Source organism: Morus notabilis, unplaced genomic scaffold, assembly GCF_000414095.1.
Source record: "Morus notabilis unplaced genomic scaffold, ASM41409v2 Scaffold248, whole genome shotgun sequence".
NCBI lineage: Eukaryota > Viridiplantae > Streptophyta > Magnoliopsida > Rosales > Moraceae > Morus > Morus notabilis.
In genome coordinates this window covers 329543-341764 of record NW_010374042.1, presented here as the reverse complement: position 1 = coordinate 341764, position 12222 = coordinate 329543, and the positions used below count along the sequence as shown (strand labels likewise).

Sequence of the window (12222 nt, the reverse complement as noted above, 5' to 3'; positions counted from 1 at the left end):
AACTTTACAACGTTGCACTTAATTTCAGTCCTTCCATAACAAAACATGTTAAAAAGTGAACAGAATGAGCATGTATGACGCATATGATACTTTTGCTAATAATGGCAATTTGGTCAAATTAATTAAAGATTAATTTTAATTTTTACTTTTAAAAAATACTCCATATTTCACTTTACTCCTTAAATTATCAAAATTAACACCAATAAGCACCGAACATTACAAATGTTGCTTGTAAATTATGATGCTTGTTTTGATCGAGGCATTTTTTCCGTTTTCTTTTTATGCTTTTTTGTTTTCTTTAAATGGTTTATATTCTGAACATGGCTTACAAAAATATAATATTTTTTAATAGACCGATTCCATTTTTTGTTTCAAATGTGTCCCTATTTATATATTCTTTCTTCTATAATACTTTAAATTCTTATTACCTAAAAAATATTAGAAATGTTTATTTCCTGATTGCGCTGCCAAAATATTTTTTCCTCAAATACTTCCGTTCGTAAACAATTTTTTTCGTGTCTCTCAAATGTTTTTCTTCTTACAATTTACAAAACATACTCATTGAAGTTTTCCTTGTTTTCAACAACTACTTATAACTTGAGTTATAACTTGAGTGTAGTTTTTGAGTTGAATTTAAGTTATAACTTGAGTTGAAGTTGTAACTTGAATAAAGTTGAGTAAAGTTGAAACTTAAAAGAACGTGAACTTGAATAAAGTTGAAACTCGATTTGTCTTTTTTTGAATTTTTTAGACAAAAGAACATGCCCTACAAAACTTAAAAACTAAAAGAGAGTTATGCATTTAAATGAGCAAGATAAATAGGTTAGAATCCATATTGTGAATACCATGCATTAGAACATTTCCAATCATGGTAGTCATATTTTTTCAACTAAAATAGTTAATAATTTAGCTTTTCTCCACTCCAACCATTAATTAAATGATAAGCTATTTTGGAGAATGTATTTCATGCTAACTAAATATAGCTAATAAGAATGGGTTAGTCATTTATTTTTCTATTATTTTATTCTTTCAAACTACAATTAATGCAAAGGTTTTTTTAGATTTAATAAAGTAATTTATATTTTAAATTTAATAAATATAAAATTTGGGTCTTTGTAAATGGTTAGGTTGAGATCATAGTCAGGAATCAGGACTAGTGCCTATAGTTGGGATGATCGCCTGGTTTTGTGTTGGGATACGACCACTGTGTCAGAATTGACACGCAAGGTTGAGGAGATGGGCGGGGTTTAGCACTTGGGACCGACGGATCGAGACCAGCATTGAGGTTTGGTTGATGGGACGAACCAACAATTGAGGTTGAGATTTCAGTTGATTAGGTGAAATGGGTTGAGAAATTTTTTAGAGACCCGTATGTAAATATTTATAAAAAGTGAGGCCAAACTGTAATTTTTTAAAAGTTAAGGGATAAATAATGCATTTTTCGTGACTTAAAGATCTTTAAAAACTATTTTTCCCTGGCGTTTTAAGGTTATCAAAAAATCATAGCTTGTATTTTTTACGGTATCAAATTTATTATTTCATATTTTAAATTTATACTCATTCACATCTTTTTCTTGTCAGTTGCCAGTTTTAACTACAAAAAGACATAAACACCCTTAACGAAAAAAAATTAAAAAAACAGATTAAGAAAACTAATAATTTAAAAATGTAAAGGAGATTTAGGTAAATTTTATAATTAAAATAAACCGTATGAATTTGAAATGTGACGGTCTTAGTTTGTAATTTTTTGACAGCCTCAAAATGCATGATATAAAAATGAAAAAAGCATTTTGGAAAATTACAACTTGTCCTTAACGTTTTAAATCTTTTCACAAAAGGTCCTTGAGGGCCACTTGTGTCTTTTCCCTCGTGAGAAACTCTAAAGCCCACCTCAGCCGTTACTTCTGTCTTGCCGGCCAGAACCTCAACACTATGTTGCGGTGAACGATGTATTTATTTAGACATCTTCACCTCTACTGAAAAACGGCAATATTTATCCTATATATATATATATATATATATCTGGGATTGTTATTTTGGAACGGAACTAAAAAAAAATTTAAATTTGAGTTACAACTTTATTTAAGTTCATGTTCTTTTATAACATTTGAGTTTAAACTTGAGTTCAAATTTCTCCTTCAACTCGAGTTCATAAGCTCGAACCCAAGTTAATGAACGTTATTTTTTCTATTTTTAAAAATGTCATAATTTTTCATTTTAATTCTGATTGAGATTATTTTTTTTCTATGCATTCACAACGAAAAGACGAATAAAATCCCGCTCATATACCCTATTAAAATTTTTCATCACCATTGAGGGCTTGTTCTTTTGGAGTTTAACTTGAGTATAATTCTTGAGTTGAATTTGAGTTATAACTTGAGTTGAACTTGTAACTTGAGTTTGTGTTTAGTTGTATACATTTGAGTTATGGTTTGAGATAATAATCTTTTTGAGTTTGTGTTTGAGTGAGTCAAAACTTAAATTTGTATTTAGATAATATTTTAATAAAAACTCAATGCTGATGAAAAATTTTAATAGGGTATATGAGCGGGATGTTATTCGTCTTTTCGTTGTCAACGCATAGAAAAAAAATCATCTCAATCAGAATTAAAATGAAAAAGTTATAACATTTTTAAGAATAGAAAAAATACTGTTCATTAATTTGAGAACTCGAGTTGAAGGGGAAACTTGAACTCGAGTTTTAGTCCTAAACTTGAGTTTGAACTCGAGTTTAAACTCGAGTTTAAACTAAAAAGAACATTAACTCAAATAAAGTTGTAACTCGAGTTGCCTTTTTTGAGTTTTTTACTCAAAATAACAAGCCCTGAGTTTTTATTAAAATACTATCTAAATATAAATTTAAGTTTTGACCCACCTAAACACAAACTCAAATAGATTCTCAATTTAAATCATAACTCAAATGTGCACATTCAAACACAAACTCAAGTTACACCTTCAATTCAAGTTATAACTCAAACTCAACTCAAAATTATCACTAAAAAATACGACAGAACAACCCCTCACTCTTTTATGTCAAAAGATATGTATAACACTACCAAAGGAGTTTTTAAGTTCTCAAATTTTCAAAAGAAAAAACGAAAGGTAGTAAATAAACATGATATTTTCCTTAGCAAAAAAACAAAAAAAAAAAATTTGATTTTTTTTATTCACAAAAACAAGAGAAAACGGTTTTTTTTTTCACTTAAAAAATCAAAAAGAAAACATTAACAAATAGGATCTTAGTTATTTAACTGTTTTTTTAGAAATTACATAATATGGCACCAAAATTGAATAATTTTGTTGAGTGCATAAATTGAATAAATTTACATTATGCCATCTTTGTTAATTAAAAAAAATTATTTTGATAGAATATTAAAAAGATTCTACCAGGATAGACCAACTTTTTCGAGAAGAAAAAAAATAATATTTTAGATATTTAAAAATATTCTACTAGGATATATTTTGGTGAATTAAGCTGCATAAATGTTAAATTTATATCATTTGTGTCATAAATATATAGATGCTATGTTTTGTCTGGTATTTTTGTATTTCTCATTCTTTTTAATAAATTTTTTTGTGGAGTGGAGTTGATAGTGTAGTTATAATACAACCCTTCTCTGCTCCTAAGCTTAATGCTGAATTCATTTTCAATTTATCTGATGCCCCCAATATATATTGAACTTTCTTTTCTATAATATATATGTCAGGACATGCATTTTTTATTTTGTTGTTTTTAATTATTGGATTCATTTTATAACAATAAGATTTATACATGTCTAAATTAAAAAATTTACAGCGTGCTATACAAAATTGCCCTTACTCCATATCAAATCGTTGAAAAACTAATTCAACAATTAAAACATAGTTATTACAAATAGAGTAAAATAGTTTTCTCCACCATGAATCTACTCTTTCTAAAGTAGAACTTCAATAAATTTTATTGACCAATTCTTAATTTTACCACAACAAGTGCAATTTCTTTAAGAAAATATAATAAGTAAATAAAAGGGTAGTATTGGGAAAATATAAAAACTATAATCTCAATTACGTACCAATTTTGAGTTATCACTAGTAGTAAAGCTAGAAATTATTTTAGGGGCATAAATGAAACCAAAATAACAATTCAACTATATTATTTCAAAGGTTTGTTTCTAGATTTATTTTGTATCTTTGTTTGTTTTTATCTTTTTTCGAGATCAATTAAACTTGTAAATTGTAACAAAGTTTAATTCTTCACTTTTAAAAATTTTAATATAGCATTACAGTTAATTTTTGGCCTACTCGGGTTTTTTAATTTCAAATATTGATACATTAAAGTCAAGACTCCAGATATACATGAAATTTTTAAAAAAGTATCGAGTAAATAGTGTAATTTTTAAGACATCAATATATAAATTCTGAAACTTGAGATACAATTGAATTCATTCTTTTTAATACTAGGTGAATATTAGAATACAAATTTTTAGGGGAGAGAAACTATTAAAAATTCCTTTAAAAAACTACTAAAAACTTACAAAATTTTTTTTTTGTGCGGAGGCGAAAATATGAGAAGCCCTTGCTTAGTTGTCATCTTTTAATAGATAAATTTTATATCTTATTTTAATTAATATGATAAATTTTTAAACATCTAACAACAAAAGAATAACAATTCAAAATTGATATAAAGAATTAAGATTAAAGTTCGTTCAAAATAAAAGTCAGTTCAAGTACAGTTTTAGTTTAATTAACTTTAAGATTGATGTCATCCTCAATATATATATATATATATATATGTATATATTATTTATTTTGGACTTCTATTGCTAGACTTATATCAATAAAAGTTAACAGCGTCACTGCTATTCTCTTCTATGTCCTTAAACAAAGGAGATCAATAAAACACTTATGTTGAAACAAAAATCATAGCCAATTGGCTTGATATGGTTGCATATTTTTAAAAAAATTTCATTAATAAATTAACAAATTACATAAATAGTTACAAATGACCACAACCTATAAAGAAATTTGACTTCGGACATTGACTGGATCTACCAGTGAAGACAAGAGCGACCACAACTGTCAAGATCCAATAGAGAAAGACCCGCTCAGCATAAATTAAATCGAAATCAAGTGTAATCAAAGCTCGTTAACAAGAACCACTACATTCGATGGATAAAACCAGTTGATCGAGATTAAACCCCTAATCCTAGAGACAAAAGTGACACAGCCTAAAAATAAATCTAGATATAAACGAATACACATCATCAATAACTAATTCAAGACATGTGAGACACATTAATAAGATCAGAATGTGGGGAAACCACATTCGTTATTACAATATATAATCTCGGCGAAAACAAGCCTTTATTAGAATTAACAAAACACTATGAAACCTATGAATAGCTTCAGCCATCCAGGAATATATGTTGGCGACAAGCCAACAACCATTGTACGGAAGCCAAAGAACCATATCGATGACGAGGCCAACATCCCAAAGCAACAACGACACCAGGCTCCAACTCAACACATCTACGCCTCCATCGCTAATGGACCTCGCTCTTCAACCACCGACCACACGTGACGACCTCAGCCACCGTCTTAAGGCCAAAAGTCTGGCGACCAACCAGTGAAGGTGCCAAACTCCGGTTTTAAGAAGAGATTTTAAATTTGAAATCCTAATAGCCTCATGAGAGAGAGAGAAATAGAGACAAGAGAAAACTCTGACATGATTGCATATTTTTTATTTTTATTAGGGCCCGTTTAGTTCGCTGATTTGAGTTTTTAATTCGAATTGAGATGTGATTTTATGTGAGAGCTTTTTACTGTAGTAAAAAAGTTAGATGTGATTGTTTGTGAGAGCTTTTTACTGTAATAAAATTCAAATTCTAAACTCGAATCAGCGAAATGAACGGGGCTTTAATTTGTTTTAATTTCATAATGACATAATTGTATACTTGATTTGCCCTTTTTCATAATGACATTTTCCGAAAATGGACTCTTTTTTATTTTTTTAAGGGAATTGAGGTTTTTTCTAGACTGCCGAAAATTGAGTTTTAAAAGACTAACAAATGTATCATTTAATTTGTAAAAGATAAAAATAGAAACAAACAAATGTTTATTTTGAAGTTCATTTATCTCAACAAAAAAAATAGTGATAAGAAATCTAGCGAAAATTTAGGTAATAATAGTTTTTTTTTCTTTTTACAGAATAATAGATATTGTATGATCCAAGGGAGCATTTGATAACTTGGTTAAGCTGTTTTGGATCCAAAAGTTCAGCTAAATATGTTCGGTAATTTTTATTGAGATGCATTTTGAACATTTGATTAGACATTTCAAACCCAAAACAACTCTCTATTTCTAGATTTATCTCCTCTATCTTCAGCATTTTGAACCCATTTTGTACCGTGTATTTGATTCGAAAAAATTCGAACTCTCCTCTATTTTCAGCATTTTGAACCCATCTTTTCAATTTATTGCCGTTTCAAATCTATGACCAATTGCATATCTAAACTCTATATCAAACTACAAATTCAAATTACATTTTTAAAATTTTACTTTAAAAATAAATTCATAAGAGAAAAAACACTAATAAAAATAAAAAAGTCCTTTACACGTGTAACAAAATTTCAGTAATAGAGGTTTAATTTAAATTTTATAAGAAAAATCTGTAACAAAAATTTGAAACAGATTAGCCCAATATATTTACCGAAGAACGTAGGATTTGTTTTCAGATTTAATTATCATTCAGTCCAACTTTTCGCTTTGTCCGGGAATCTATAAATACAACTTCCCTCTTCTAATGAACCAAATCAGAAACATTAATTAAAACAAAAGAGAAATCACACTTAAATTATTCCTTCATGATTTTAGTTTTTAGTTTTTTGCCAGGAGCTCGTTGTTTTTAGTTTCTATTTCTGCTTCACTTTCTCTCCAGCCAAACAGCACACGAAATAGTGAAAACCATGAAGAACTCTCCGAACAATCCAGAAACCTTCCTCGCCTCCTGGGCGATGATGAAGCTAATGATCTTCTCTCTCTTAATCGTCCTCACCTACATCTCATATTCCCTGAGATTCGTCTCCCATTCCTTCAACGATTCCGACCACGAATCCCTGGCAATCCGTCGCCAATCCGAAATTTTCCTTCCCGAGAAAATTCCAGACCCCGAGGAGGAGGAAACGACACTCTCTCACATCGTCTTCGGCATCGCCGCTTCGTCGAAGCTCTGGAATCGGCGGAAGAGCTACATCAAGCTATGGTGGAGGCCGAACCAGATGCGGGGAGTCGTTTGGATAGACAAGTGCGTGAAAACCGAGAAAGACGACGAGAAATTTCTGCCGCCATTGAAGGTCTCCGAGAACACCGCACAGTTCAAGTACAAGAACCCTAAGGGCCACCGCTCGGCGATTCGGATCTCGCGAATCGTCTCGGAGACGCTGAGATTGGGAATGGAGGGCGTGAGGTGGTTCGTCATGGGCGACGACGACACCGTTTTCGTCACCGATAATCTCGTTAGGGTTCTGCAGAAGTACGATCACAATCAGTTCTACTACATCGGAAGCTCGTCGGAGAGTCACTTGCAGAACATACATTTCTCGTACAACATGGCGTACGGCGGCGGCGGATTCGCCATAAGCTACGCGTTGGCGAGGGAGCTCGAGAAAATGCAGGACCGGTGCATCCAGAGGTATCCGAGCTTGTACGGCTCTGATGATCGGATTCAGGCTTGTATGGCGGAGCTCGGAGTTCCTCTTACCAAGGAACGAGGTTTTCACCAGGTTAGATTACGTTCAACTTTCATTTCTTTTCTGTTCTCTTTTTCTCTCCTTCGTGTTTGGTTGCTGAGAAAGCAGGGCAAAACACTGAATGAAAAAAACATAATGTGCGTATAATTAGAATTTTGCAGTGGTTGGAGCTCTGTAATCTGTTTGCTGTTGTACCAAATTAGTAAGTTTTTTAACCATAAATTTTTCAGATTAGCACAAAATTAGCTTATAAACTTAAGCCTCTGATTCTAAATCTAGAAACTTTAAAATTGCCCCCATTTGATCCTTTGGAGATGTGGGAAATCGTATTTGCGGAGTTTTTTTTTGTTTTTTTTTTTTCTGTTTTTTTTTTCCCGTTGTTTTTAGACTTTAGGGGTTTGGGTGACCTGCAAAATGTTTTCAGCCACCGTCCAATATCAATGATTTTGTTTGTTGGATACTAGTGAGCAGTGAGCAATTAAAAATAATAATAAAAAAATCTAATGTTTTGATTTTTCAAAAAAAAAAAAAAAAAAAAAAAGGTCAATAGCGGTGGAGAGACCAAAACCAACAACAGTCAATTCCACCAACTTTCTTTCATGGTGTCTCCGTAGAATCACAACTGAGCTTGATACGTGGAGTCCTATAGATGACACTTTTTGGGACCACGGGCCCACAATTAAACCTTTTTCATTTTCCTTTGTTATTTATTTTTTCTTTGTTATTTTTATTTATTTATTTAATTGTTTATTTGTTTCTGTACTGTGACAATCAATCCTCAAATCACGCCTATAGCCCTCGTGCAAATAAATTCACACCCCCATGTGTCACGTCGACCTTTTTATTGTTGTTGTTTTACGCGCCAAATGTTGCGGCTTCGTTCTACTTTATTTTTTACGTGTGATTTCTGTGATTGGATTGCTTTAAAAGGGGGGTTTTTTTTTTTTTTTTGCTTATCATAGCTGCCTTTAAAGGCTTTTGAGTTTGTTTTTCCATTCTACGTACCACGTGGCACATTATGATCGTTAAATCGCCACTCTTTTTTTGGGGGTTTAGAAATTTTTTGCTAAAACTGGGGGTTTAGAAATTGAATGCCACTAGGCAATCTCTCTCCACTCTTATCATTAACTTTCGAGTTTCGAAATTCCATTTCTTTAGGTTCACATACTGACCTCTCAAATTTAAAATTCAAATACCAGTCCACTACTTGACATGTTTTCTTCTACATCCTACATTATCATAACCTCACAAGTTTAAAACCTCATATATTATTTATCATTTCATTTTTTTTAGGACTCATTAAACTATTCAAACCTAAATTAGCCCTTTGATATGTATAGATTTTGTTACTCTAAGTGCATTAAAATTATATTAACCAATGTTATTGCTTTATGTAAGTCGCGTGGGTGAAATTGAAAAAGGTTGAAAGGAAAAAGCTCTTGAAAAACCATAAACCCTATGTGCGCACTATTTTTAAATTAATAGAAGACACTTGGAGCATCCAGCGTTTCGTTTGTAGACTAATTTGTGGGGTTCTATTGGTTTGGCCTTCTTTTCATTTGACTTGGGTCCTTCAAACTACACTGTTTTTTTTTACCAGAAAAAAAAAATCACACTTTTTCATAAAACCGAAAATCTCAATCAGTGGCCTTCTTTTGGTGGATTGTAAGAGCTAAACGGTGAACATGGACTTTTTAGTGGTTCGAATAATTTTGTTTAATAATTAAATGGTGGTGACTACTTAATATATTTTATTATTGTATTATTTATTATTATGGTGGTGACTAGTAACTTTCATCGATGTGTACAACTGAAATTAGCTAAAAAAAAAAAAAAATTTAATCTCTGTTGCTGTGGACTATAATCATGCAGTTCGATGTGTACGGCAGCGTATTTGGGCTTCTGGCGGCCCATCCAATTACGCCCCTAGTCTCTCTCCATCACCTGGACCTAGTCCAGCCTATATTCCCCAACACCAACCGAGTAAAGGCCCTGGAGAGGCTGAAAGGCCCAATGGAGCTAGACTCAGCTGGGCTGATGCAACAGTCCATTTGCTACGACAAGAGCCGGAACTGGACCGTGTCGGTCTCGTGGGGCTACGCGGTCCAAATATTCCGGGGCGTTTTCTCGGTCCGGGACATGGAAATGCCGGGCCGGACCTTCCTCAACTGGTATCAGAGAGCAGATTACACAGGGTATGCTTTTAACACGCGTCCTTTTAGCAGGAACACGTGTCAAAGACCGTTTGTGTATTACTTAACCAAGGCCATATACGATCCGGACACGAACCGGACGGTTAGCGGGTACGTTCTGAACCGGGAATCCAACACCGAGTGCAAGTGGAAGATGGCGGATCCCTCTCGGATTCAGAGAGTGGAGGTTTACAAGAGACCCGACCCGCATATTTGGAACAAGGTACTAATTGTGTGCTCTTTTCCCTTGGAATTTGTAATAGGCTTTTCTCTTTTAAGTTCTAGGAAATTAGTAAGTTTGTTAAAATCATAAAAAATGTTCAAGCAAAAAAAAAAAAAAAGGACAAATTTATAAATTCTCTTTTAATTTTATCACTTATGTCAACATGCCTCATGAGGTTAACTCTGTTAAATTTTTTAACGGAAATGCTTATAAATGTCCCTGAACTATGTCACTTGTGTCAATGCGCCACATGAATTTTAAAATGTACTTGTTTTGCCTATCGAACTATGATATGTCTTTAATTTTTTTTTCTCCATCTTAATTCTATCATTTTTTGACCAGAAATGTTAATATAACCATTAAATTGTTAATTATCTATGATATTTGAAGTTTATTGAATACATTCTCATAAAAATGTTAGTTAAGCACCAATTCTTAAAATTTAGTTAATTAGAGACAATAAAGAGGGAAAAAAATGAGGAGTAAATCTGTATAATGTAATAAATTTTATTAGTTTTTTTTCTTAATATTTCAGTGCTAGACATAAAACGTATTTATGCTTTATATATATATATATATATATATATATATATATAGCATTTATAAATTTAAATAGGTTATTTCATTGTACCATTTAAAAAAAATCAACACAAACTTTAAGAAAATCATTAACTTAACAAACTTTAATGGTCAAATATCATAGATAATTAGTAATTTAATGGCCATATCAATATTTTCGTGTAAAAAACTAATAGAATCAAGATAGATGGAGAAAAATTAGAGACATATAATAGTTTGAGGACAAAACAGGTACATTTTAAAGTTCATGGAGTATATTGACATAATTGACAAAGTTCATGAAGTGTTTATAAACATTACCAATAAAAAATTTAACGGAGTTAATCTTAAAAGTATCTTGACACAAGTGACAAAATTCAGGATGCACAACATGAACATTTTGAAGTGCAGGGGTATGTTGACATAAGTGTTTTATAAAATTTGTTAAAAAAAAAGAAAATTGTAAAAAATAACTTTTTTAAATGGATACTCTCAAAATTTTACGCGTATCCCAATTTAATCCCTGAACTAAAAGTTTTGGCAGTCGAGCCTTAAAATTTAAAATTTGATGTATAGCATATCCAATTGATAACAGCATAAAAAGAAAATCCCATAAGAAAAATTGGAGGGAAATGGTCCCATAAGGGACACGTGTAAGCTAATCAGAAACCAAATTAAAATTTAACAAAAGAAAAATGATTTCATAAACTAAAAAAAATACTCGAACATTAAAAAAATCCAAAAAAACAAAAGGTAAAATCGTTATAAGTTTTATTAAAATCGTAAATAGGATTTTACAGTTTACAAGTTATGGGCATGTAGAAGTTCTTTTGGGGGAAGGACGTTACGGTTTTTTTAGTGTTGTTTTTTAAATTATTTTATGGAGTTTTGTAAGCTTATGTTTGGTTGAATATTTGGGAGCAGGCTCCAAGGAGAAATTGTTGCAGATTATTGCCAACGAAGACCAATGGCATAGTGTCTGTTGATGTGGGAGTATGCAACGAAGGGGAAGTGGTAGAGTTGCGGTGAAAGGCAATATTGGAATCTGGAACCAGCCTCCCTTGCAATTCTTTTCAATTTTCAATTTTCCAGAGTTTTACTTTCCTTTGATTTATGTGTATATAAGCGCATCCCTCATCCAAAGATTTGATATTTAGTTTTCATATACAATTGGCAGAAAGTTTTAAATTATCAGCAATTTAATATAAACCAATTTAGAACTGATTTCACATCAATTCCAAAGATATTTTTCCCAAAGCATTCTGTCAAAGTAAATAACAAAAGTAAAAGAAGAATAAAGTTCTTCTAGCACACTCATGGTGTATTTAGTTGCAGTGGAGGAATCACAATAGTAATGGAATAAAATGAAAAAAAAAAGGTTAATTTATTTGTTTAGTTGTAATTTTAAAAATACTATAGAATAAAATATAAATATTTTTATGTTGATAAAATTATTCTGATATTATATATAACACTAATATTTTATATATTAATATAATTAATATATAAAATGAAATATAAT

General features: G+C 31.3%; 1 protein-coding gene across 1 annotated transcript; it reads left to right on the top strand.

Moving 5' to 3' along the window:
- The first annotated feature begins 6763 nt into the window (after positions 1–6763).
- LOC21404330 lies at positions 6764–11865 on the top strand. The gene is made up of 3 exons (XM_010114652.2): positions 6764–7760; positions 9600–10142; positions 11625–11865. The coding sequence occupies exons 1-3, from the start codon at positions 6945–6947 to the stop codon at positions 11727–11729; spliced, it is 1464 nt and encodes a 487-aa protein (XP_010112954.1). The 5' UTR covers positions 6764–6944; the 3' UTR covers positions 11730–11865.
- Positions 11866–12222: the final 357 nt, after the last annotated feature.

Excerpts from the sequence above, each read along its gene's own strand:
- LOC21404330 (XM_010114652.2), top strand. The coding sequence starts at position 6,945 with ATGAAGAACTCTCCGAACAATCCAGAAACCTTCCTCGCCTCCTGGGCG. Across the intron at positions 7,761-9,599 it reads AGGAACGAGGTTTTCACCAG|TTCGATGTGTACGGCAGCGT; the intron begins GTTAGATTACGT and ends ATAATCATGCAG. Across the intron at positions 10,143-11,624 it reads ACCCGCATATTTGGAACAAG|GCTCCAAGGAGAAATTGTTG; the intron begins GTACTAATTGTG and ends ATTTGGGAGCAG.